The 26,467-nt window shown below is 35.5% G+C and overlaps 4 protein-coding genes and 1 non-coding gene across 6 annotated transcripts; 3 read left to right on the top strand and 2 right to left on the bottom strand.

The window, feature by feature from the left end:
• The first annotated feature begins 3,999 nt into the window (after nucleotides 1–3,999).
• LOC114720730 (RNA demethylase ALKBH10B) lies at nucleotides 4,000–9,594 on the top strand. Its single transcript, XM_028906411.1, has 7 exons — nucleotides 4,000–4,792; nucleotides 6,570–6,700; nucleotides 6,794–6,911; nucleotides 7,205–7,306; nucleotides 7,463–7,578; nucleotides 7,693–7,847; nucleotides 8,718–9,594. The coding sequence occupies exons 1-7, from the start codon at nucleotides 4,285–4,287 to the stop codon at nucleotides 9,175–9,177; spliced, it is 1,590 nt and encodes a 529-aa protein (XP_028762244.1). The 5' UTR covers nucleotides 4,000–4,284; the 3' UTR covers nucleotides 9,178–9,594.
• A 1,360-nt stretch (nucleotides 9,595–10,954) lies between these two features.
• Nucleotides 10,955–12,936, bottom strand: LOC114720725 (BSD domain-containing protein 1). Of its 2 annotated transcripts, XM_028906407.1 has the most exons (2): nucleotides 11,313–12,936; nucleotides 10,955–11,285 (listed from the first exon to the last, which is right to left on the bottom strand). In XM_028906407.1, the coding sequence occupies exons 1-2, from the start codon at nucleotides 12,692–12,694 to the stop codon at nucleotides 11,258–11,260; spliced, it is 1,410 nt and encodes a 469-aa protein (XP_028762240.1). In that variant the 5' UTR covers nucleotides 12,695–12,936; the 3' UTR covers nucleotides 10,955–11,257. The 2 variants fall into 2 exon arrangements, with proteins under 2 accessions (XP_028762240.1, XP_028762239.1); XM_028906406.1 differs by having other exon boundaries at nucleotides 10,955–12,934.
• Nucleotides 12,937–14,908: 1,972 nt separating this feature from the next.
• LOC114720726 (methyl-CpG-binding domain-containing protein 4-like) lies at nucleotides 14,909–16,932 on the bottom strand. Its single transcript, XM_028906408.1, has 2 exons — nucleotides 16,776–16,932; nucleotides 14,909–15,631 (listed from the first exon to the last, which is right to left on the bottom strand). Exons 1-2 carry the CDS (start codon nucleotides 16,839–16,841, stop codon nucleotides 15,131–15,133), a joined length of 567 nt encoding a protein of 188 aa, XP_028762241.1. The 5' UTR covers nucleotides 16,842–16,932; the 3' UTR covers nucleotides 14,909–15,130.
• Nucleotides 16,902–26,361, top strand: LOC114720728 (uncharacterized). Its single transcript, XM_028906410.1, has 5 exons — nucleotides 16,902–17,098; nucleotides 23,224–24,201; nucleotides 25,222–25,429; nucleotides 25,548–25,677; nucleotides 25,759–26,361. The coding sequence occupies exons 1-5, from the start codon at nucleotides 16,902–16,904 to the stop codon at nucleotides 26,028–26,030; spliced, it is 1,785 nt and encodes a 594-aa protein (XP_028762243.1). The 3' UTR covers nucleotides 26,031–26,361.
• TRNAS-UGA (transfer RNA serine (anticodon UGA)) lies at nucleotides 17,038–17,119 on the top strand. Its single transcript has one exon. It is a non-coding gene; the product is annotated as a tRNA-Ser (tRNA).
• Nucleotides 26,362–26,467: the final 106 nt, after the last annotated feature.

The following is a 26,467-nucleotide window of genomic DNA, read 5'->3' on the forward strand; positions in this document are numbered from 1 at the left end:
AAGAATTAAGACGTGAGAAGGGACCAATTGAAATTACAAAAGATGGAAGAAAAATTATTCATATAATTAGGTCATTGCTTTGGAGAAATATAGATAAATTATTTATAGGAATGCCATTGATTATTTGCGAATATACATGGAAAGAAACAGGCGAGCATTTTTCAAAATACATTACCTCCAATTTTAATTATAAGATCTTATTTACTACCTCCGGTCCTAATTATAAGAGCCAGTTGACTAATTTGAAGAGATTAAGGAAGCAAGTTGAGTTAATTATTTGTCCTAAATAGGTGTTGTCTTTCCTAAAATATCCTTACTAATCAAGTGTATTGACTAGAACTATCATTATTAGAAGGGCTAGTTTGAGAAAAAATGTATAAATATGAGAAACAAAATGAATTAGGGTCTTATATTTAGGACCAAAATAAAAATCAAACAGGATTTTATATTAAGGACCGGAGCTAGTATAGTCTAAGAATGAGGTCTTATAAAAAGATAAGAGGTAGTATTAAGAATTAAAATCTAATATGATATGTCGGAAGATGAACAGAGCAAGATATATCCTCCTACCCTGGAAAGGACGCCACCAGTTGGAAAGAAAAGTTGGGATTGAATTAGGATTCCCCCGAAAAAGATGGGGCCCAAATCCAACCAAATGCCTCCAACTTTAAACTCAAGCCTTTAATTAATCAAATCTTATAGCATAGCACGGGAATATAATGAATGACGAGGACCCAATCTTTTGCTTTCCAGAACAATACTTCGTTAGCATTGGCTCTAACCCGGCCGACGATCAGATCGATGTCATCAAATGAATGGTTCCTTCCTTCCACTCAAAGGCTCCCTGAAATCACAAGCCGTGTCTGGCGGGACCCGCCGTAAAAACCCAATTAGGCGCACGTGCCCATGTGTTTAGGTCTGATTTTTTTTTTGTTTGCCCGACGTCTGAGGTTAAATTATTGGCCAAGCCCATCTCGCTTTATACGCGCGATGCCTCCCAACAAAAAAATTCCATTTATCTGAATTTTTATAATTCAATCTCTTCGTCTAAAGACGTGGCACAATCAGCGATGGAGCAGTGCAACGCGCTACACATGTCGACCACATGATCTATTAATTTTACAGACATGTTTTTAAATAAGGGAAGGAATTAATATGAAAATGCAAATTAGTCATATCAAAGCAGTTAAAGTAATTTCTTTATAGGACTTATTAAAACAATTTCAAAATAAAAATAGCTTTAATTCAAAATTATCAATTCTGATAGTTGATTTGATTTCCTTTTCGGCCCAGAAGTTGATTTGATTAATATAAATTCAGTTATTAAATTGTAATGCAAAGCATACATATGAAGAAGAACGTTATCCAAAGCAAGTCAGATAAGTACAACTGAACTAATTTAGGCAAATTCAAACATTTTGAATTGTGCAGTTAATTAATAAATAAATAAAGATCACAATTCATAACACCATGGCTGCTTAACATCCGATATTCGGTGCTGATACATAAAAGGTGAAGCCTCGTTCTCTTTTCGTTTTTTCCAAACCAGGAAGAATGAGGTCATAATGTCAACAATTGTCGTTCTTGTATTTTGCTAAAAAAGTTCTCGCCTAATTTAAAATATTTGAATTAAATTTAGATTAGTTCAAAATGTTTAAATATCCCGGACGAAAAAGGAAAATTGCTGAAAATTCTTATTGTAAAATTTATCTTCAAAAGATATCCAGGAACTCATGTGCAATCTCTCCTTCACTTCGTGTAAATATATTCTTATACTTAATATAAGAATTTGTTTAATTTTTAATTTAGTTTTAAATATAAAATCTTAATCCATTTTATCTCTTATATTTATTTTTTTCAAAGTAGTCATTATAGTAGTTACATATATTAAATGTTTCATCAAATGACACTTGATTAGTAAGGGTATCTTAGGAAAGACAATACATATTTATTATAAACAACTAATTTAACTAATTTTCTTAATCTACTCAAATTAATGAACTAACTCTTATATTAAAAACATGATGTGATATTTTATTTTGGATATAATTGAAAATAAGTTATGCATAATTAGTTTATCGCTTGAAATTAGGTCGCAGTTGCAATAGATTTCAGACGCTTTTGGGCAGTACTTTTTGTAACGGGAGATCTTTAATAAATTTTTACCAAAAAAAAAAAAAGTAAAACTTAGAATAAATAAACGTCGGGCGTATCTGAAAATCAACAACCCCCAGCCACGGGCCGTCTGGCCGAGTGGCATGTGTGTGTTGGGTGCGTGCCCTGATGTAACCCAAAAAAAAAATCAACAACCCCCCCGCACCGTAGTCCGATGGAGCCCACAGTCAGCTTCCTGCTCGTCCTTGTTTCGTGGGGGAGTGAGTGGCTGAGTGCTCGCATTGTGCTGACCGGCAGTACAGCCTCCCCAGTGGGACCCCCCGAAACTCCGGCCATCGCCCTTGAATCGTCTCTTTCCCCCTCGTGGGCCCCACACACATGCCCCCGGCCTTCCCCCCGCGCGATTTATTTATTTTGGGCTTGCCAACTTGCTTGCTGCGTGATAAATCCCAATATTGCCATTGTCCTCTAATTTGATTCCCCAACCATATTTCACTTTAATGTTTTTATTATAAGTTCAGCATTAACTGAAGGCTGCTTTTTCTGGAACATCACATGAATACAACGTTTTATTTATTTGCTTCATGTGGGGGGAAAAATCATGCCTGATTCTTTTTTTTACCCCTTCCCCCTTTTATTTGTTGGATGAGAGGGGATGAGCAATCCAATGCATAAGTGGAATCCATTTTCTGAATTAATTTTTTTAATATTATCTTCAAAATTAAATAACGAGGGCATATAATTGAAATGTTATGATTCGTTTGTATTGTGCATGCGTTGGCTAAGAAGGTACATTTTGTTGCGTTAAGTACAAGTCATGCACGGCTGCCTCCAAAAGAAGAACAAAACAACCTACACATTATTATTAGTATTGGCTTTGTTCACAATCAGCTGTCATTTATGATCTTTCAATTCAATTATTGACATTATTATTATTATGTTAAAATGAACTACGATAATTTATAAGCAAACTGTATACTTATATAACCAAGGTAGTTTTTGAATGAAATGTGTTTGGCTCGAAATAATTATAGTAATTAGCAAATAACGAGCTGTAACTTTTCCTTTTATATTTGACACATCTCCTATATTAAGAGTTGCAAATGATGCCATCGAGCCATGAGGGTTTTGGCCCTCCATTATTTTCAGTAAACTATTATTTTAATCCATTTTATAATTAAGTTTCCTTTCCCTTTTTTTTTTTTTAATTTTGAGTAAACTATCATGATTTGATTCGAGGCATGGAACTCGCCACCACCACCAACCCCGCACATCCCACCTCAATAATCAACCATCAATCAATAATGATATAAATTAATAACAAAATAGAAAACAGACTGGTTTAACCCGGGAAAAACTTAAATATATTCTCAATAAAAGGCAATTTAACCGGTGAAAAACGAGACTCGTATGATTGGATCCCATAGAACGTGAATTTCAGTCTCACTATATTAATGTGAAAATTTTATTAAAGAATATTTTGATTAATTATTTTTTATAATTACTTTTTTAAGTTTTGAGATTTATCATGACCTTAAGAGAACTTCAAAATTGATTTTCCCAGGATCTTCATAACAAACAATTTTAAAAAAAATTTGCAACGTATAATTTTTTTAACAAATTTTAACTTTTTGAATTAACACCAAGAAAATTACTAAAACGTATGAGATTCACGTGATGTATTCGGTTTTTTTCATAAGACGGGATCACGGGCATTGATAATAGTAAAAATAAATTAATTAAATATATTTATATTTAATATATCAGTGAAAAAAAATATAGTAAAGCGAAACCAATCGCACCTTCTCTGCCAGGCCCTTGGTCCTAACCTTCCCTGCGCCGCGAGCTAACCAAACCTTCATTCCTAATTTCAACTTTGACAGTCACGAGTCGTTAGATCGAGCCACGTCATCTGCAGATGGAATTGTTACCGCACCGTAGCATCTCGCCTTCTATATTCGTATATTTCTCCCTTTGGATCTCTCCTTAAACCCTCTCCATTTGAAAACCACAACCAACCCTCTCTGTTCTTTCTGTTCCAATTCCTTCTAGTTTCACGGCATCTTTTCTCTGCAAATTAAGCTTATTAACTCATTTATTACTTCTTCATTCATTATCATAGTTATCATCACCATCACCTCCTTTCTGTTTTAGCTAGAATTCGCTCTGATGCCGATGGCAACCGCGCCTGTACCGCCTCCGATCGATCATGTTCTTTCGGCAGGGTCGACAATGCTGCCGATGCAACCACCGCCCCTGCTCATTTCTGATTCCTTTGCTAAGGACGCTATGATTTCCTGGTTTCGCGGTGAGTTTGCGGCTGCAAACGCTATCATCGACGCCCTCTGTGGTCACTTGACTCAGCTTGCGGACGCCTCTTATGACTATGATTCCGTGTTCAAAGCAATTCATCGTCGTCGACTTAACTGGATCCCAATAATACAGATGCAGAAATATCACTCCATAGCTGACGTGACGCTGGAGCTCCGCAAAGTGGCGGAGAAGAACACTGAGACTAAAGAAATCGGGGAACGTGAAAGGAGGATTGAGGATTTGGGGAATCAGCTGGATGCTACAAAGAAAATCGAGGAAAAAAGAACGGAGAATAATGTGAATTCTGAAGGCGACGAATGTCCTGAAGAGTATGATTCGCCCAACAGTGAAATTACCGATTCAGGTAACGAGTTTCCATACTTGCTGATATTTCATTGGCAACTCAACGGATGATTCATATTCATAGTGAAGATTATTTCAAGGATTTTGTTAAATTTTATTTTTATTCTGACTCAAAATTACGGTAAACCTGAGAAAATTTTGATCTTAATTTTTTTAACCATATAAATAGGAAGACGAGGCTCGGAGGAATTTTAATTTGTTTTCAATGAGCTGATTTCTCCTAGTTTTGTGATCTTGCTGCTCACTATGGGGTCCCCTCCCCCCCCCCCCCCAAAAAAAAAGGGGGAACCCCCACCCAAAAAAAAGGTATGCGGCAGGATTTTCCCGTTCTTCCTCGTGGAAATAAGCTGTCGCAGGGCGGAGCGAAATCGCTTTTCGTTGCTTTTTTATTTATAAAAAAATCATTGAACGAACACATCTTTCTGTTTGCTAAATGCGCTTTTGCCTCGGTACCAGTTCGGTAACATGATATTCTTCAACAAATTAAATCAGTTTGTTTCTAGAGTTCTCTGTTTTGTCAAGTGCGCAATGATATGTGCTGTTAATTTATTGATCCATCTAATTTTTTTCAGACTAATTATTTTTTTATACTAATTATTCTACAACTTATATTCAATTCCTATTTTAAGTTTCTTTTTGTCGAGTAATATGAGGAGCGAGATTCCCCTGCTTCAATGGTGTACATAGACAGAGTCAGAGCGATGATATTAGAGGGGACAAAAATGTCAATAATAAAAAGCAGAGGTTGCGAAAGATAATTTTCCCACATTTTTGGGGTGCTTGGTTTGAGAATTACGAGGCGAGCAAAAGTTTGGCCGCATCCGGTGGTACGGTTAGTTTGGGGAGGGGCGAATTGCGTAGCGTCGATGCAGCCACCTTGAGATGTGTGCAAATGGTTCTTCTCACAGGCGGCGGAGGTGGTCGTGTGCTCGTCACGCGCGTTTCACTTTCCCACCACTCCGGGGTGTTGGTTTTTGTCTTGGGCATGTGGGTAAGCCACTAAGCCAGGTAGCCGCCTGTTGGGGTTGGGGTTGGGGTTGCCTTCGAGTTTGGACCAACGGTACGCTGAATTTTTTTTTACTCCCTCCATTTTTAATAAATAATAACTATTATTTTTTTCTTTATAAGCAATACTTGTGAGTTATTTTAAATTTTTATAATAAATTTTGTATTTTACCTTATTAATTATTTTTTTAATATTCAATATATTTATTATCTTATTTTTCAAATTATCTTTTTTGTTCATTACACATTCTCTTTCTTTTATAATTCTTTTTATTATAATAACGTATTCTCTTTTTTATACTCTCTCTCCCTCATAAATAAAGATATTTTAAATAAAAAAATTTAATTTTTATTTATATATTGTCTTTAACTAACTTTTTAATTTACACGATGGAATTTAAGGTCACTTATATGAAAAAAAAGATAGAGGGCGTAATAAGTAGTTTAGGGTGGTTAGACTTGCGGGTGTTTATTTAGTTTGTGACAAGTCTCATGGCTTCACAAAAGGGTCTATACCACGACTTCCTAACAAAGCTTTCACAATGATGTGAGTTAGCGGGTCAACCAGGTGTGAAGGTCCAATTTCAACCGAGCTCCTGTAGTTCAGACTTCAGAGTGTGGTTAACTGAAAGGTCTGCCCAAAAAAGGGTTGGACAAAAAAAATTATGGGAAGTATTGGATCTGATGAAAAAATTGAGACATTATTGTGCATTGCATGTTGAATATATAAGTTATGACATGGGAGTAAATCTGCTGCATTATTTGGCATGTAGGATGTCGAGAAATGCAAGGAAGTTTAATGAACATTAGTATATGTTCAAAGCATGAAGAATGCGAAGGACGTTCTTCACAGATAACGTTGAGGAAAGGTTTCCAAGCAAAGGAGACAGTGAGGGGGCATACGGCAAGTCCTTGTTTCGTGAATTCAAGTACACTGTTTATAATAAGAAGCAAAGTGGGTATTGCTTGCTGATTGAAAGATGACTGCAATTGGCAGGTAAATGTGGTGAAGGGATTGAAGCTATACGAGGATATTTTCACCGATTGTGAGCTCAACAAGCTCACTGATTTTGTCAATGAGCTTCATGCTGCCGGCCAGAACGGAGAACTCTCTGGTAAGCCTCTTTTAACTTCCTTTTTGTTTATTCTCTGTACAGTCTCGGTCTAAGCATATGGATTTCAGACTCAATAAGACGACAAATTTTCAATCTACTTCGGTGAATCAAACGGATTAAAGTTCCAGCAGAATCTTGATGTATTATATTTTGTCATTGTCTTGACTACTCTAATGGAATGACTTCCTCAACGTCATCTGCATGACAGGTTTAAGCACAAAAAGACAATAATTGATGCAAGTTATTGATTGTCAACTATAGAAAGACTAACAGAAATTTCTGGATGAATGCAGGAGAAACTTTTATACTATTTAACAAGCAAATGAAGGGAAACAAACGTGAGATGATTCAGCTGGGCGTACCAATTTTTGGACACATAAAAGAGGATGCAAATAGTAAGGACAACACAATTGAAAAACATTTTAATAATCTAACAATTTTTCTGAAACTGTAATCTCCTTTTTCTATAGCTACCAACAAGTCATTCTACAAATCGTTTAACCTCCAGTTTTGTTTTTAAATTCTTTTTTTTTTGAATATTTTATCTACAGGTAATATAGAGCCAATTCCATCTCTTCTTCAAAGTGTCATTGATCACCTTATCCAATGGCGTCTGCTTCCAGAATATAGAAGGCCAGATGGCTGTATCATCAACTTTTTTGAAGAGGTAAATATTTCAGCCTTTCTAGTTTACTATTATCCAACATGTATTAGTCAAACATTTCAACCGTTCATTACTGACATAACTATTTGGTAATGTCTTTACAATTTCTTCATCTAGGGGGAATATTCTCAACCATTCTTGAAGCCACCACACTTGGATCAACCTTTGTCAACTCTTCTTCTTTCTGAATCAACTATGGCTTTTGGGCGCACCCTTACAAGCGAAAATGATGGGACCTACAAAGGGCCATTTATGCAATCAGTAAAGAAGGGGTATATTCATATTTAAATATATATTAAAGAATTGATAAATATTCTTTGCTGTCATAAATTTCTCATTTATAGTAACTGAAATTTTAATCACAATACTAAATACATGTGTATTATAGTCTCTCTCATTCCTTATTCTATTGAGTAACATAGAAATTTGCAGTCAGGTAAGTAATTCTTAGTTTTGCCTAAGGGCTTGCACTATAAATATTCTATTGGCAGCCTCTTTTTTGTCCGTACATGGTTTTTATATAATTTATATAACTGATAATGTGTTTCAAATGGACAACTTGCATTATTCACAGGAGGTCTAACCTCACAAGTATAGTACCCATTGCTTCGAAGCTTTTTTCCCCCTTGTCCACACATGCCTTTTATATAATTAATTGGTCATATAACAAATGCATGAAAAACTTTTAAAATATTGTTGAGGAATGTTAGATGTGGCACCATCAGCATTTCTGCACCTGCATTGAGGCCTTACGGGTAGTAGTGTGGAGCATTTGGTGCCAACTTCTTACAGGGATGACATCCAAATAGCTCACAAGAAATTAAAATTTAAAACCTTGACTGACATTTGTTTCAGAGAAGTGTTTCCAAATAAGCTCGCAAGAATGGGAACCTTGACTGACATTTGTCTGGAAGAAGTGTTTCCAAATAAGCTAACGAGAATTGTCTCAAAGAAATGCTTTTTCTTTGACTAAACTAAAATTGAATATTGTGTAATATACTATATCTGAGAAATAAGTTACATTACTTATTTCTTATGAATAGTATGACTTTGTTACTAGTCTGGTGCACTCTTCATGGCTAACCTTTGTATAGTTAAGTGTGAACACGTGATTCAATTGGGAGTACCTAATCTTCTTGCAGGTCTCTTCTAGTGATGAGAGGAAACAGTGCTGACATGGCGAGGCATGTCATGTGTCCATCCCCAAACAGAAGGGTCAGCATCACCTTCTTCAGAGTGAGGCCAGACTCCAACCAATGCCAGTCACCAACTCCTTCAATGATGAGTGCCATGACATTTTGGAAACCTGGAATTTCTGGTCCATATGTGTCGCCGAATGTACCTCCCAGTGGGCCCGAGGCAATGGGAATGGTACCCAGATGGGGAATACTTCGAGCTCCAATGGTGATGTTAGCCCCTGTGAGTCCTCGAAAATTAGCTGGTGGTGGAGGAACTGGGGTATTCTTGCCCTGGAATGTGCCATCCAGAAAACCGGCAAAGCATCTTCCACCACGCGCCCAACGGGGACGACTTCTGGCACTACCTTCCTCAGTTGAATCACACATATCAGACTCTTCTTCTGAACCCAGCATCAGTGCTTGAAGGAAGAGTATGTCAATGCAAGAGTTATTCCCTTTGTTCAACAAGGTCCACTTGTCATTGGGAGTTTGGTTCTCACCATTTTTTTTTTTTTGGTATTTTTCTTTCATTATCTTTAGAGTAGATTTAGTGGTGTTCACAATAGTTTTTTCATGGATGCCAATCATAGTAGAGCAGTCAGGCAAGTTATTTATATAAAGAGCTGAGTTTTGTATGAATGGTGATTTCTGTTAAATCTTCATCTTCAACAAGCCAAACCATTAGTGGGGATGCATAGGCTGTAAACGCAGATCTTGCCCTTGTTATTATGTGATGATCATCCCCAGTTCAGCTTGTTAAATATGCTGTAAACCTGTAAAGAAGCTACCGTGGTTATCTGATTATCTGTCAATACAATCTGACCAAAGAAAAGTCAAGTAACCATTGTTGAGTTTGGTTGAATCTATATATTTGCATGAAAATCAAGATAAGCCATACTATTAGCAACTTTTAAATATTACAACTATCTAGACTTTCTTCTGGAAAAAAATTATATTGATCATATTATGCAACTTAAAAATTAACTTTACTTATTTTATCCTCATTATTATTATGTTATATCCCTTGATGCTAAAATTTTTGGGCTTGAAGGAATAAGAAATTGTACAAGTATTAGAACCTAGTATGAGACCAACAAAGGGAAACTTACCCACATATTGTCACATTTGCTAGATGTGCGTTGCCTATTTGCGTCATTAATAGCACTTCCCCCGTGATGATTCCAAATACGAACTCATCTTAAATTCTGAACTACATAACCAAATGGAAGTAGCATTAAACGGATATTATTAGAGAGATTGAACGGATGAAAAAAAGGGAAACAAATCTCTCGTATAGAGATTCGCCCATTCTGGAATTGAGAGAAGGCTTCCGCCAAACATATCCAACTCACTTTAAACATCAATGTAAAGCATCAGACCTGTGATCTAGACTTAATTAAAACACAATAAGTGTGTATTTTTTAGCTAAAATATAACTATTTAACTAAACTAGACATGTTTCACCTTGAAGGGGACTAATATGTTTCTCAGGGTTTGATTTGAAACTACAAATATAAAATGCAACTTATGGCGGTTGTTATTATGCATGTTTTACTTCTAAGCTACCTGTAATGATCCTGTTTCATGTCTCATACGACACCGCAGCTAGCATGTGCGATAATTCATTCAAAGGTGAAGCCAGCAAAATAAAATTATCGGAACCCCAACTAATTGACAAAGTATAAGAAATGAAGCTGACCTCATATCGTAGTCATGATATTGATAGAAAACTTCAACTCGCAGTTCCAGGTAAAGGGTACTTACCAGCATTGTATGGAAAACTCCAATCGCCTGCCTGCACCATGTTCATGCCACAGCCACAAGAAAATGTATCCAAAGTTCATCAAACGATGCTACAACCTCTCCGATATGAGAAAATAGGCCATAAAATATGCAGGTACAAGCCTTATGCAGTGCCTTCCTCCTGCATAGACATGCTAGTGCGTTCTATTATTTGATGCAGTAACAAGCATCCCTTTGATGTCGTTACCAAAGAGAACGGTTATCTTGAAACAACATAAACAGCACGCTCAGCCAGAACAGAACTTCATATATTAAGTTACCATCACTTGGATTTTAAAGGGACGAACTGATTGGTCAGCAGGTGAAGGTCACTTGCTCATGTTAATCAAACACTTGGATTGGAAAAGGATGAATTTATTAGTCACTTTCTCATGCTAATCAAATAAAAGAAAGAACAATTGAGGCAGGCGAAAGCTTCTCATCAATTGAGAAGAGAAAACAAGACAGAAAATATATCAGTTTGCAGCGCCAGTATTCTGGTGTGTCCAAAAATACTGGGGGAAAAAAAAATTAACCATAAACAATACCATCAGAGAAACAATTGCTTTAATACATTCACAGGAGGGAAAAAAGGGACCGCATTACTGCTATATTAATTTTTACAAACATAAAATGAAGAAATGGGAAATATCTCTAACAGAGGCAAACTAACAAATTTATATATCTTAGGAAGAAGTCAGAAGGCAAATGCATCAAATATCTCAAGGCTTGGCCGGCTTCTCATCATCATCATCATCTTCAATGTCCCAACTCAAGTCTTCATCCTCTTCTGCAGCACTCAGGCGCTTCCGCAAGTCAACTTTGTTTGGGCTACCACTCTGAGTCGTTTTCTTGTCATCAATAGAGCTAAGATCCTCAATCTCATCCCACCCAAGGTCTTCCTCCTCCGCTGCTTTACTGGAAGATTTGCCATCATCAGCCTTTCTTTCTACCGCCAATTTTGAGTCAGATTCTGTTGGTAAGCCATTCTTGTTGACCAAAGCCTGTGCTTCAGATATTGATTCAGCACCTGCTTCCTTGATATTAACGTTGCTTCCATCATCCACTTGATGAACAACTTCTGCTTTCTCAACTTTAGATTCATCAACAGACTTATCCCCCTTGTTCCCAAGCTCCTTATCACGCAGTGAATTGTCTTTCCTTTCTACTGTAGGTTCCTCCCCCAAATGACGACTCTCTTCTACATTAGAAGTATTTGTTCCCACCTTATTACTATTAGAAGAGCTTCCAACCCGCAGCTCCGTATCCACACTTTTTCCCAAAACTTCACCATCTATCTTCTTTTGGTTCATGAGGTCCGACTTAGCTTTAACCTCAAACCCCTTGTCACCATCATCATCTTCAAAATCCCAGCTCAAATCCTCATCATCCAATGACGTTCTTACAAGCCTAGCCCTCAATTCCTCGGCTTTCTTAAGCCTATAAACTTTATAATAATACCTACACCAGAAAGTTTCATGATCAACGCTACCAGGAACAACCTTTCTGTAGATACTCTCCATGTCATCATTTTCTCTGAGATAGCTCTCAAATTCTTCTTGTTTTCCCTCCAACGAAAACTCCGATTTCCACTTATTATAGTCATTTAAATCGTCGGGCTCTTCACAATAAGTATTAGCATCACCCTGAATAGCACGGACCTGAGCATCAAACCTACTATAGGCTTTCGAATTTAAGCTCTTATCGCCACTGAATTTCTGGTTATTGATGTTGTTATTGTCTGAATCGGATTCAAGAGCGAGTATTGCATCCTTACCGTGAGTTATGATCTGAGCCGTACCTTTCACCAAAGAGTTCCCAAACTCGTCAAAGGCGTGACCCACCGTTTCCAGTGAACCCTGAGCAACCTCAATCTCCTTTTTCAACTCCGTGCCGAATTCCTGCAGATCACGACGATACGTCTCGATGATTGATTCAGATTTGACGGTCAAGTTTCTAATCAGACCCCCAAAGTTCCACCCGGCAGCACCAGAAGCATTAGGGCTTGAGTTGACCACCGATCCATGTTCAACTGGCGAGGAATCGCGATCAGGGCTGTCTTGCCCTTTGTTTTGCGGTGCATTATCGGGAATCTGGGATGCAGATTCGGATTGAGGAGGATCTGGGTCGTCGGAGAAGACTGATTTGAAGAAATTCATGGGGAATCGTGAAATCAAGGGTCAAGGAGATCGGAATGTTGAATTTAAAGAAGTGAGAATAGAAGAATCGAAGATTTATGCACAAATCAAAGATGTAGATTGATAACAGGGGAACTCCATCACCGTTATTACAATGCGTGTGGTGCGGATACGGTCGTTGGATGGCCGACGTCTGGTTATTCAAGGGAAGAGAGGAGGCGAGGGTCCGTCCCACACTGGTTTTATCCGGAATACGCCCTAGCTCTTGGCCTCTTTACGTTGAACTGAAGTTAGCTATCTAAACCGTGGGAATGATTGGATTATAAGCTATAGTTTTAAAAGTGATTTTACGGCATATAAAATAAATATGTGAAGAAATTTATTTTAATTTATAAATAAAATACTTTTAAAAAGCACTTATAGAGAAATCCAAACACCTCTAAGGGGGTATTTGGATGTAACCAAACCATGGTTTAGAGAATAGTTTTTAGAGAATAGATTTTGTGAAAAAGTGATTTTGAGAAGTTAGAGTGTTTGGATAGTTATTACCAGAAGCACTTTTTACATATACAAATTACTAAAAAGGACATAAGTTAATATGATAATTATATAAAAGATAGATTTTATAAAATATTTTAATTTGAAAGAATAAAATTGTTAACAAAATAATTTTTACTAACATAATTAATAATTAATAACAAGATAATATAATTAATAATTAATTAATATGTGTATATATATTTATAAATTATGAGATTAAAAATTTTTTTGTAAAAAATGAATAATTTTTACCAACAGAAAAATATTATTTTATTCTAAAAACAACAAGACACATATCCCATAAGTTCTTACATTCTTTCTTTTTCATCCAAAAGCAGAAAATTTCTGCTTCTGTCAAAACCATGGTTTTGGTTTTTTCTATGGTGTTTGGGTAATTTTTTTTCAAACCATAGTTTGAGTAATCACCCAAACACCCCCTAACTAAGAGAACTTCGAAGGATGGGGAAAATAAATTGAATAACCTTGCCATATTAAAACGTATTCTGGAAGCGTTAAAAAAAAAAAAACACTACTATTCTTTGATATCTTAGTTTTTTTCCAATGATAAGAAATTTACACACCCATTATACTCATGAAATATAGAACACATAATCTTTTTTTTTTTAGGGGGCTTGAAATATAGAACACATAATATTATTTTTTAAATAAAAATAAAATTTAAAGAAATAGTTTATATCAGTTTGTGCCAAATGACCTCCATATTCTGATATCTTAGTTGTTTTGGGTAGGGAGGACAAATTGCTATTAGCAGAAAATGGTGGTTCGGGGGACTTTACAAAACTCACGAGTGTAGGGTGTTGTTTTTCACAGTACTTTTTTTTTTTTTGGTATACTTTTTCACAGTACTTGTTTAAGTGGACGGCGCCTTTACTTCTGATGTTGTACGCCATAAACTTTCTAAATGTGTCGACTGGCCCAAAAATTAAAAACGCATTTTGCTGTAGTCAGTTTTGATGGCCGTTTGATAAAGAAACTGCAGCAACAGACATTGCAGGTCACATATTCGTTATGACCCGCTCGGACATAAGAAAATAAACCAAAATGGAATTCATGTGTTTTTCCCAACAAAATCAATACGTTATTAGGCTTCAATCAGGTCTCGGGTATCAGGCATCAGATTCAACTATAATTTTCTTTCCTTGAATTTTCACCAGGTCTCCTTATGCTAACTTTCTTCCATTAAAGGCGTTCCCACACAATCCAGCAAGAAGCGAAAAACCCACCGACCCTTTCCTTTCAAAAATAATTTCACGAGAGATTAGCCAGATCACATAAAGTAACAAATAGAAGACTTGCCATTAATGAAGGCATAAAAACTTTTCTATAAATAAGAAGTGATGGGTTAAACCCCACTTATAACTTTAGGTTGTTAGTGTTAACTTCTCTAATTAAAATAAACAGAAAACTTTGTTACAAATTCTAACATGTTCCTTGGAAGTTTGAAAATTTTGTACATTTCAGACCCTTTTAATATCGAAAGATGGATCAGAATTCTACCATTTGTTTACTACCAAGTTAATGCTCCCATTTATGACCAGCTTTTAGAGAAGTATGAAGCAAATGCGGTACTAGAATGTGCTATATTCTTATATCTTAAAATTTAATAGTGAAAAATGATTTCTTGCATATATGCCTAATGGGGGTACTACCATCAACTTATGTAATGTTTTATCATCCTCAAACTGAGTAAAGCCCAGTTAGAAAGCAATTTGAAGCGGAATCCACAAATTTAAGATAGATAGAGATTGGTTTCTAAAACTTCTTATATACCACAAGAATATTTCAGAATAAAACAGCTATGAAATGGCTTGAATTCATTGCCTCAAACTGGCTCGACCCAGAAACAACATACCAATCAAAAAGGCCATCCATCATCTACTGCTCATGACGATACTTCTACAGTTCTACCTGATTATCATCATTGGACATCTTGATCTTTTTTTTAGCAGAATCCTTCTTCCCAACAATCTCTGGAATAGTGTCTTGCATTATCTTCGGGGCTGCAAAATCAAAGTCAGAAGCGGAGACGTCTTTGATTTCTGGATGCTCTTTTAGATATGACGCTATCTCATTGCGGGTTCTGAGCTTTTTGCCAGAGGGGGTTATGTAGTAAGGATCCAGTTTAGAGTAATCTTTTCTCAGCACCAAGCTTCTCTTGAAACCTTCAGGAGTCTTTCGGAGGTTAGGCTTATCAATGACCCATGTTCGAGTGGCATCATACTCGATATCAGCAGGGTCATCACAAGATGTATTTGGCTTTCTGTTACAGTAAAAAGGTTCCTCAGTGATATTTTGTCTAATGTCTTCAAACTCCTCTTGTGTATCAATCACCCTCCATTTCAAGCATTCTTGGCACTGGGCAGCATATATATCAACTGAACCCTGACTTGGTTTTCTCTGTCAAGAATAGCCACCAATTCAGAAAGCGGCAATATATTATCAAGAATGATTGAACTTACTCATCAGAACCAATAATGAATTTAGATTTAGCATTACAAGAATGTCTAGCCATCTATGCCTCTGTTTGTTGCACTATTTCTATTTGCAAGAGCTGGAAACTAACCCAGCTATAACAGGAAAACAATTCAACAATTATTATTGGCTTTGAAAAAATGCAGTCTATGTTATGTTCATTAAGGAAAACACAACAGATAGCATAAAAGAATTCAGTTCACCACCAAGGCCATCCAATATGTAATTTGAAGGATAGTCAAGTAATTATAATCTTGTGAACCCATGAAAAAATCCAATAGTTCAATGGTTAGCGGCATCTGTAATAGTTCTGTAGCTATTTCCAACATATGGCTTAATGTTATAAGAATAAATCTTGCACAATTTTCAGAGTTTTGAAACCATATTCAAATATAAATGCAATAAGACCATGATGGGCACCTTCATCAATTTTCACGTATTGTGTTTGCTTAACTCACATCTGATGACCGTTCGCATACATCCCCACTCCAAAACCCTACTGAAGTTTGTTCTCATTACCACCGCGAAACTAGAAGATCTAGAAGTGGAAGGAAAAGACAAATCTAATGAAAGAACTTAACCAGTGAAGAGAACAACAAAGCCTAGGGAAAAATCAAGTCACATTTTTATTAACACGCAGATCACTTTTGCTGGGGAAAACAGCTTCTCAAATCAAATAGCACTGTGCAAAACTCACTCAATGACAACTCAAAATCGAATAGATCCTCTATGAGCAAAACAAAAGCCATCCAATACTTTCATTCTCTTTATTTTTCAAATCCCTCCCCTGTTTGATTGCCAAGGGGGCAAAACCCTAAGACCAAAATCATACGCCTCGTACTTGATCTCAATTCTGATTCCCGACTACAAATTTTAGGTACGCAATACCACCATCATCACGTTACCCCAGTAATCGTCTCGTATTTGAGAACAAAATCCCAAACTTCAGATTCTCAGTAGCTAAAAACAGGAACAAAACGAGGATACTCCTTAAATTGATGAATTCAGGGGCAATGGTGAAGATGGCGGGAAAAGGAGGAATTGACGAATAAGCTAGTCAGAATCGTACCTTAGGAGGCGGCTTTTTAGAATTTGATTGGCCTTTCCCAGAGGCTTTCTCAGAGGGCTTCTTCATCTTCCAGCGTTTTCTTTCCCAGCAACCGCTCAATTTACCAAATCCCCACCCCACTGAAAGATGCCTGACTCGTGCGAGGGCCGTGTCCACCTCGCGAACTCCAATGAGGAACAGATGTTCGGCTTCGGCAGAATGGAAACTTTACGTTTATTTGTGTTTACTATAAGTAAATTTGAAGGCATGCTAACACCAGCACGTCGATATGTCCGAGTGGTTAAGGAGACAGACTTGAAATCTGTTGGGCTACGCCCGCGCAGGTTCGAACCCTGCTGTCGACGCTTGGTAAATTTAAATTGTTTTACTTCAGCACTTCTTCAACTGTTTTTGTTTTTTGGGTGCAATGAACGACTGCTATTTCCCATAATTCGAGCAATTCATTGGTCACGACGTGAAGTAAACCCCTCTGACATTTTCAAAACATGCTTAGAATTAATTTTTAAAAAACAAAATTAAAAGTTACCCTTCCAGTTCTTAATGTAAAACTTATTGAATTGATTTTGATTCTAAATATAAAATTTATTTCTTATACTTATTAATTTTTTTAAATTACTCTTACAGATATTCTTTCAACCATAATCAATTAGGAGATAAAAGGAGGATATTAAAGAAGATGAACGTCAGTTATAACATATGACTTCATCATAATAAGTCAAAAAAAATCTATCCACCCACGGGATTATAAATTATTTTTTCCTCCAATATTGTTGGCTTCTGGTCTCTGGAGTATGACGTAATTACTGAGAATGAAGTCGCACAATAACTGGAAATAACACTAAACATGACAGCCACGGTGGGGCAGTTGTCCGATATGGGCGTGGTATTTTTCACACTCAGGGAGAGTTTAAGCAAGCCCTTCACATGTTCCGTGTCATGTGTCCTCTAGAAACCATCTACCTTCTTGCTGCTCGGTATTTTCAAATGTTAACTGTGAACACTTTTATAAGAATTCAAATATTAATTTGTCACATTATGAAGTATTATCTTTAATTCTTAAAATAAAAATTAGTTAACTAAGTTAAATAAATTTAAAAAATTAGTTAAGTTAGTTATTTATAATAAATAAGTATTATTTCTAGTTTAATTATTATTCACATTGACTTTATTTATTTGCACTAGTGGTCTGCATGAAATTAAGAATAAAAAAATTGAAGATTTTTTTATAAATTTATACTCCCTCCGTTCCTTATTATAAAAGACAAATAACCGAAGTACGTTGATCAAAAAAACAGTTAAAATTAGTTAAGAACAATTAATGTGTAAAAAGTATAATTTTTTTCCAAAAATGCCCTCATTAATAAGGAGAGAGAGCATGAGAGAAAACAATTAAATTATTAAAAGAAAGAGAAGTGGGAGGTAGAGAGAGTGTGAGTTGGAGATAATAAATATGGGTAAAATAGTAAATCAACACAAAAAAGTAGAGACAACTTGTAAGTGTCTCTTATATATAGGAACATGTCATAAGCATCAAATGTCTCTTATAATAAGGAACGGAGGGAGTATGAATTTTATCTTTTACATTTTTTTAATTTAGAAAATTATCACTTGATGCATCTTTAAATTGAGTCCCATGATTTTGGACCAGCGGTCCCATTCCCCATGAATGGAAGGCCCTGTCTTCCAACAAAAACATTAATATCTATCAGCCACGGCCTTCACTTAGTTGCCCTTATGAATGCTGTCCCTCTCATCTGCAACTGCTGAATCATGCGCGCCTTTCAGTTATCTTTTTAAAAGAGAGCCCATCTTAATAAATTAGTAAAGGTTAGTTTTACTTATTTTAGTTTTAGTTTCTCAAATTTGGTCTCTCAAAAGATAAAATAGTTCAATTTTTTATTATATTATACTACCTCCGGTCCTAATTATAAGACCCAGTTAACTAATTTGAGGAGATTAAGGAAGTAAGTTAAGTTAGTTATTTGTAACAAATAAGTGTTGTCATTCTTAAAATATCCTTACTAATTAAGTGCGTTAGTTAGAACTATCATTATTAGAAGGACTATCTTGGAAAAAAATGCATAAATATAAAAGACAAAATGGATTGGGGTCTTATAATTAGGACCAAACTAAAAGTCAAACGGGATCTTATATTAAGAACCGGAGGTAGTATTATATGAATCAATATTTTAAATGAAAAAAAAACTTAAGAGATCAAAGCCGTAGTTTGAAATTTGAGAGATTAAAACCAAAATAAATGTAAACTTAAAAGTCAAAAATTTGTATTAATCCAACCAGTAATATTATTTGTGATTTAGAACCAATTCATATAACACTTAAGGCGTGTGTATAGGAGTGCAATATTGGGCATTAGTGCAACCTGCTTTTGACACGTTAGACCCAAATATATTTTTGAACAGCTGATGTTAATTTAAATATTTATTTTCTTCAAATGACACGATATGCAATTAAAGATTCCGACTTTGCTTTGTTTTGAGAAGGTATGTTAGTATACATTATTGCTGTTGAGTTCACTGAGAATATTCTTTGGAATATACTTCCTAATTGATTAATATTTTAAATCACCACCACCATGGGAGGTAAAGAATATTGTTTACCCATACTTGCAAGGCAAAACAAGGATATCAATTTACTGCTAGGATTAGGAATAAAAAGATTATCAATTTGCATTGATTCATAGCCCCAAAAATGTGATCCTGTATGAGCAGGTTATCTGTCGAAATCATTTAAAGCTCATCCTCAAAGGAAAATTGTGCCATGCTGCCTCTTATCCTTTATATGATATCTACTTAAATAAATTAAAAAAACTAGTCAAATTAGTTTTTTTAAATTTTTGTCTTAAACTGCTTGTATCGAAACTACTTTTTTATACAACCTCTTTTAAGATGTGTAATTAATATATATGGTTTAGGAAAATAATAATAAGTATAAAAGACCAAATGAATCGAAGTTTTATACTTAAAATCAAATATAACTCTCCAGTGATTTTCAGGTTAAGAATCGGATATAATGTTTTATAAGATTATTACGCAACATACGTGGTGGCATCAGGTTCACAGTGCATGGACAGTTACGTATTTGTTTCTAAAAAATTATTGAAATTAACAGGTGCTTACGGGCTTGTGTGGAGCCTACCTGCTGAACAAAGTGCTCAAATAATGCAACTTTTATGACAGCTCATTCGCGGCCCATATCCAAGGCCCCATTCCCCTTATTATCATCATTCCATTATGCACGCTCTGGTTTGCTGTAGGGTCATCAAGCCGCCTTATAGTAAATATTACACGTGTGATTCTAATTTCTAAATGTAGAAATTAATTAGATAATTTATTTTCACTCTAAGTATAAGGTTTTAGTATATTTCATTTCCCATGTTTATCCATATTTTTTAAAAGTAGCCGCCAAAAATTTTCTAGCTCCGTTGACTTGTCATCGTCATCTTTAATAAAAGGCGAGACTCCACATGTAAATGATTTAAGTGAGATTCCAAGGAGCTCAAGTTGGTGCTTGGTGCATAACAAAACATTTTATATAAATGAAGACTAAACTCTTTTTATATGCTTATTTCGTATACTGTAAAATTATTTTTAAAATCATAATTTAAGTTTGAAGGGGTGTTTAGTGTATAACAAAATCATTTTAAAATTATAATTTAATTTCCACTCAAGAGCCGAAAGTGAAGGAAGAGTTTACGAAGTCGAAGAGGTTAATGTGGTTGAAAGAGAAAAAGCCCCCCACAAGTACAGCCAGACCCACATATATTGATTCGTGTGTGTGTTACCTGCTCATTCTGTGTCGTAACAATATCAGAACAAAAATTAAAGTGGATACCATTTTTGTCACCATTTGGACGTCCGTTTTCCTTCCATCATTGTCCTTTTTGTTAATTTTATGAAGTCATAGTAATAATACTATTAAGCCTGTGGGGCCCACAGTCACTGAAAATGAAGAGGAGGCTCTCCTTCTTGATGGCAAACAATTACCTGCTCCCGAAAGTTATAGGGATTAATATTTTATTTTGTTAGCGTTAAGAATATATTAATATGAATGAGTAGGCATTAATAATTTATAGAAGGTGGAAAATGGGACCAAATCCCAACTATAATATTTTTTATATTATATTGTCACTATTTATTGAGTGCGAGATGCGAGGCATTACATGGGTGTTACTGGATAATACTACCTCCGGTCCTAATTATAAGACCCAGTTAACTAATTTGAGGAGATTAAGGAAGTAAGTTAAGTTAGTTATTTGTAACAAATAAGTGTTGTCATTCCTAAAATATCTTTACTAATTAAGTGTGTTAGTTAGAACTATCATTATTAGAAGGACTATCTTGAGAAAAAATGCATAAATATAAGAGACAAAATGGATTGGGATCTTATAATTAAGACCAAACTAAAAGTCAAACGGGGTCTTATATTAAGGACAGGAGGTAGTACATTATTAGTTATCGTATCTGGCAAAGTCAAAAACGACACCCACTGTCCATAATAGTCAATTTGATAAGACACGAACGTAAAACTTCTGATACACACTTTGTATGAACTTGATTGAGTACGTTAGAAATATTACTACTTCATGTCCTAATTATAAAAATCAGTTAAATAATTTGAGAAGATTAAAAAATTAAATTGAGTTAGTCATTTGTTTTAAATAGGTATTGTTTTTTCTAAAATATCCTTGCCAATCAAGGGTATTGATTAGAATTATTATTATTAGAAGGGCTACTTTGAAAAAAATAAATAAATATGAGACAAAATGGATTGGGGTCTTATATTTAAGATCAAAATAAAAATCAAATAGAATTTTATATTAAAGACCGGGGGTAGTATTTAAATATATATATATATATATATTTTAATTATTTTTATTAATTCCTTCTTTTCTTCTTCCTCTACTTGATTGTTGTTGATGAAATATCAATATAGTTAATTTAAAAAAAAATTAATAAATATGTAAAACAGACATTGCACATAGGACCAATATCAATTTTTAAATTAGGCCATACATCAGAGAATGAAGGAGTATTTTGTGGTGATCGTGTACTTTTTGGTGTGTTTTGTATAATGTTCGTATGCATACCTTCTTTTCTTCCCATTTCAACTTATAAAATTTCAACCATTTAAATTTTAATTTATTGATTTTTAAAACTTGGACTCTCAAAAATATATTTATAACACATTAGATTTGAAAACATCAAATTTTAATATAAATTGTATCAATCTTTCAAGGAGAAAAAAGTGGAGAGAAACATCATATAAAAGTAAGCAGGAGATAATAACAGATTCAGGGCAATTTAATTTAACTTCTTAAAAATAAAACTAGTACTAACTTATGGACTAAAAACTTTAAATTGCCCTTATTCTTATTAAAAAATAATACTCCTCCGGTCCTAATTATAAGACCCAATTGACTTATTTGAGGAGATTAAGGAAGTAAGTTAAGTTGGTTATTTATAATAAACAAGTGTTGTCATTCCTAAAATATCCTTGCTAATTAAGTATATTGGCTAAAACTATCATTATTAGAAGGATTATCTTGAAAAAAAATGTATAAATATAAGAGACAAAATGGATTGGGTCTTATAATTAGGACCAAATAAAAAGTTAAATTAGGTCTTATAATAAGGACCGGAGGAGTAATAATTTGGTAATACAGTGGGTTTATGGGAGAAGGGGACGGCGGGTTTTAAGTGACTTGGCGTTCCAAACAGGAATCCATCTGACTTACATGGCATTGTCACTGTGTGACGCCCCACTTGGCAGCTTCATTGTCTTAAAATCATTTTTTTATTATTATTATTCAGTCGTCCGTTAAACATTTTTATTAAATAACGTTTTACCTTCCAAAATACTAAAACACATTGACCAGCCCTCCCTTCCGCTTATCTTCCGTCATTTCTCTTGTCGTTAGTACTATTAATCACATTTTGCAAAGACTTTTCGTTTGGATTTAACATAATTATGGTGCCAGAATTCAATATAATTTTCCCGACAAATTTAATTTTTTGTAACCATCTTTTAACTCGTTTTTCAATACTCAGGTCAAAAACTGATTCGTACTAACGAGTTAAAAGGGATGGATTAGCTTCACTTCATTTTTTTTTTGAAGGCAAAAGGAAAAAAAGAAAGGAAAGAATGAGCAAACTTTGAGGGACTGCCAAATGTCGCCAAACCCATTCCCTAGAAGATTCCTTCCTCTCTAAAGTATGATCAAGCAATTTCTCAAAGTATTTTGATCTATTTATCATATATAGTTAGTATTTAATCATCATCATTATTTTTTTTAAAGCCATGAATAAATTATCATTTATTTAATTTTGAAACCTTTTGTTTTTTCCTATTAAAAAAAAAATCCCATATTTTCGCATAGCTCCTTGGAAGCCACCATTTTAGTCTTTTATTCAATTAGACTTCATGCCAGACAGAAGCAGAAGGCAGAGTTGAAAACAACTCCGCAACTACAAGTCCCATACCACAGCCCTCCGTCCCATGCTCTCTCCCCTCGCCGCGATCAACTTCAGTCACATACCCATTTTCCCACTATGATCAAACTCTTCAACAAGACCCTCCGTCGCTTCTGCTCTAATCTCCGGTGGCCACTTCGCCGCCGCTCCTCCTCCAAAATTGTCATCAAAAGGTTCGGCAAATCACACTCTGCACCTTCGCGCGACGCTAAACGTGAATGCGGCGCCAATGGGTTCGCCTTGGTTCATCCCAATAGCCAATTGGGTAGTCCAGAGTCACAGAAACCAGTACGGATTGCGACATTTAATGCTGCCCTGTTTTCCATGGCTCCTGCTCTTCCTAAGGCAGAAAAAGGAGCCACCTTTGACGATGAGAATGGTGGCACCGTCATAACCAGAAGACCCTCGGACGTGAAATTACGAGCAAAGTCAGCGAATGATCGCCCGAAAAGCATACTTAAGCAATCCCCTCTGCATCCAAATTCCATGAATAGTCCAGACAGTGTCAGCAATCAAGAGAAGTTCGCGAAATCCAAGTTGAGAGTTTCGATCAATTTACCAGACAATGAAATTTCTCTGCTGCGAAGCCGGCAATCGAGTTTCTCGGAGTACGAGAAAGAGGGCTCTTCGAATGTTGTTTCCAAAGGGAAGGTTCCTATGAAAGCATCTGCGAGTCTTTCGGGATATACGTCTAACAGAAGCAGTAGAACAGTGTTGGAAGTTCTCAGAGAATTGGATGCTGATATTTTGGCGCTTCAAGATGTGAAGGCAGAGGAAGAAAATGGAATGAAGCCTTTGTCTGATTTGGCTTCCTTACTGGGAATGAATTACGTGTTTGCTGAAAGCTGGGCTCCTGAATACGGCAACGCCATCTTGTCGAAGTGGCCGATTAAACACTGGAAAGTTCAGAAAATCTTTGACGACACCGATTTCAGGTGACGATACTTCCTCTCCCCCCCCCCCCAACCAATCATCAACTTCACGATTCTTTCTCTCTTTTTTATCATAAATTCATAATTACATTCTCTTTTACTGTTCAACTGCGTTTCGTAGAAACTTCATCGCCTCTTCGCAGACTACCCAAAAAGTAGAAAGATAATCACTTTTCTCGTAAAGTCACCAATTATTCCAAAACTTTTCTATATTAGCTTTTCTCGAAGTGTGATTATAATACCACAATAATCCTCATTTGCTATACTCTGCTTCTTCCTTCTTCTTTTTTGCGTGTTTTTTCCCCCTCCTACGCGCTATTTTGCAGTGGGCAATGATAATGCCAACTGTAATAGCTGTATGCGCTGAGGCAGGCCAGGATACATCCTACCTACTTCTGAAGTATTCTGCGTTGTCATCATTGTTCTCTTGATAGTAATATTCTTTTAATTTATGCCAAAACCATTGTGAAGATATTTATTTATGGCTGATTCTTTCATCTATTACTCTTAACTAGTCGCATCTAAAAATATTAACTGAAAAATTTTCTTCCTGACACGGTGTCCCGTCATTTATGACTGACTTTCAATGGATTTTGCAACGGACATTGAATATAAGCTTACTTCTCTTGGTTTATTGCAACATTTACTGTTGTGTTTCTTTTAAGTAAACTCTCATATCCTAAGAAACTAAATGGTTTTAAGAAATACTGTAGCATGATGCTTAACTTGTCTAATACTGAATACGAAGAATATCATAATAATATACATTTCTGTTTTTGGTTTGAGTTCATATCCCGTATAAGAAATTTATCTTGATTTAGCCTAAAGATATGTCTTGTTAATGACCATCGATTAAAATAATTTTGGAACTTACATTAGTGGAAATCCAACCTGTACTAGCAATAATCAGATGAGAAAGATATAATAAAAATGTAGCTAGATTTGAAATTCTGTGGTTAAGAGAATGACTTAACAACAAGGCTGAATGTGACGTGCAACAAATTGAAAATCTCTTTGCCACAGGAATGTTTTGAAGGCCACCATTGAGGTACCACAAGCAGGAGAAGTCAATTTCTACTGTACTCACCTTGATCATTTAGATGAGAATTGGCGAATGAAGCAGATGAACGCAATAATCCAATGTAATGATGAGCCTCACATCTTGGCTGGAGGTCTTAATTCACTTGATGAAACTGATTATTCCCAAGAGAGATGGACAGATATTGCAAAGGTATATGCGTATATAACTTGTTAATTAGACCAACTTATTCATAAATAAACATAGAAGCATGGGCATCTATCTCATTCTTCAATAGGTCTCACCTTGATATGGAATCTCTTATACTCAGTACTATGAAGAGATGGGGAAGCCAACACCAAAATCTGATTTGATGAGATATCTGAAGAGTAAACAGTACACAGACGCAAAAGAATTTAGTGGGGAGTGCGAGTCAGTGGTCATGATTGCCAAAGGCCAAAGTACAAATACAATCTCTTAAGCCTTTTGTCAAGTTTCTGGTATTTGAAAGGTGATAACTCGGTCCTTAACATAACGTGCAGGTGTCCAGGGAACTTGTAAGTATGGAACCCGGGTTGATTACATATTATCATCCTCAAATTCTCCATTCAAGTTCGTTCCAGGGTCCTATCTGGTTCTATCTTCCAAAGGGACATCAGATCATCACATAGTGAAAGTTGACGTTGTGAAATCAAATAGCGATCCTGAAGAAAATGTGAAGAAGCAGCGAAAGCGGGGGCAAAAAGTCTTGAGAATAACACAGTCAAACCAGTCAAAAGGTATTTGGTCTATGAAATCTGAACAGAAAGATTGAGTTTGATTTTTCATCCTCCTTTTTTGTTGAAATATTTGGGATATGGGACTGTTGGATTTGACCCAGCTGCTTCTTTCCTGATTCTGTGATATGTATACAGTTTCTTTCTTTTCTTTTTGAGTCTGAAAAGAAAAATAGGTTTAGTGGAATGTGAAAGAGAAGTAAGATGTGGCGTATTATGCATCTTTTGTTTTTTGGTCTTTTGTATAGCTTTTGATTAAATGCTAATTTAAGGTGATTCCCGCTTGTTATTCCTTGACCATATTCACAGACGACTCTTATAAGTTGAATATGAATTCATGTATCATGAGCTGTGCAGGATATTCTTTTTCCTAAATGATTCATTGCACATGTTAATGAGCACTAACTACTTCGAATTCTGGGTCTTTTCCTCTGATGAATAAATCTTTTCGGGTTATTTTCGAAAAGTTTGAACT

This window comes from Neltuma alba, unplaced genomic scaffold (assembly GCF_004799145.2).
Source record: "Neltuma alba isolate B1F8T4 unplaced genomic scaffold, ASM479914v2 tig00011996_pilon, whole genome shotgun sequence".
NCBI lineage: Eukaryota > Viridiplantae > Streptophyta > Magnoliopsida > Fabales > Fabaceae > Neltuma > Neltuma alba.

Bases quoted from the DNA above. Each gene is read 5' to 3' on its own strand.
- LOC114720730 (XM_028906411.1), top strand. From the start codon at position 4,285: ATGCCGATGGCAACCGCGCCTGTACCGCCTCCGATCGATCATGTTCTT. The intron at 6,701-6,793 runs GCAAGTCCTTGT...TGCAATTGGCAG, and splicing joins AGACAGTGAGGGGGCATACG to GTAAATGTGGTGAAGGGATT. The intron at 6,912-7,204 runs GTAAGCCTCTTT...GGATGAATGCAG, and splicing joins CCAGAACGGAGAACTCTCTG to GAGAAACTTTTATACTATTT.
- LOC114720725 (XM_028906406.1), bottom strand. From the start codon at position 12,694: ATGAATTTCTTCAAATCAGTCTTCTCCGACGACCCAGATCCTCCTCAA.
- LOC114720726 (XM_028906408.1), bottom strand. From the start codon at position 16,841: ATGAAGAAGCCCTCTGAGAAAGCCTCTGGGAAAGGCCAATCAAATTCT. The intron at 15,632-16,775 runs GTACGATTCTGA...TATTCTTGACAG, and splicing joins CTAAAAAGCCGCCTCCTAAG to AGAAAACCAAGTCAGGGTTC.
- LOC114720728 (XM_028906410.1), top strand. From the start codon at position 16,902: ATGCCTGACTCGTGCGAGGGCCGTGTCCACCTCGCGAACTCCAATGAG. The intron at 17,099-23,223 runs GTTCGAACCCTG...ACTTCATGCCAG, and splicing joins GTTGGGCTACGCCCGCGCAG to ACAGAAGCAGAAGGCAGAGT. The intron at 25,678-25,758 runs GTACAAATACAA...CATAACGTGCAG, and splicing joins CATGATTGCCAAAGGCCAAA to GTGTCCAGGGAACTTGTAAG.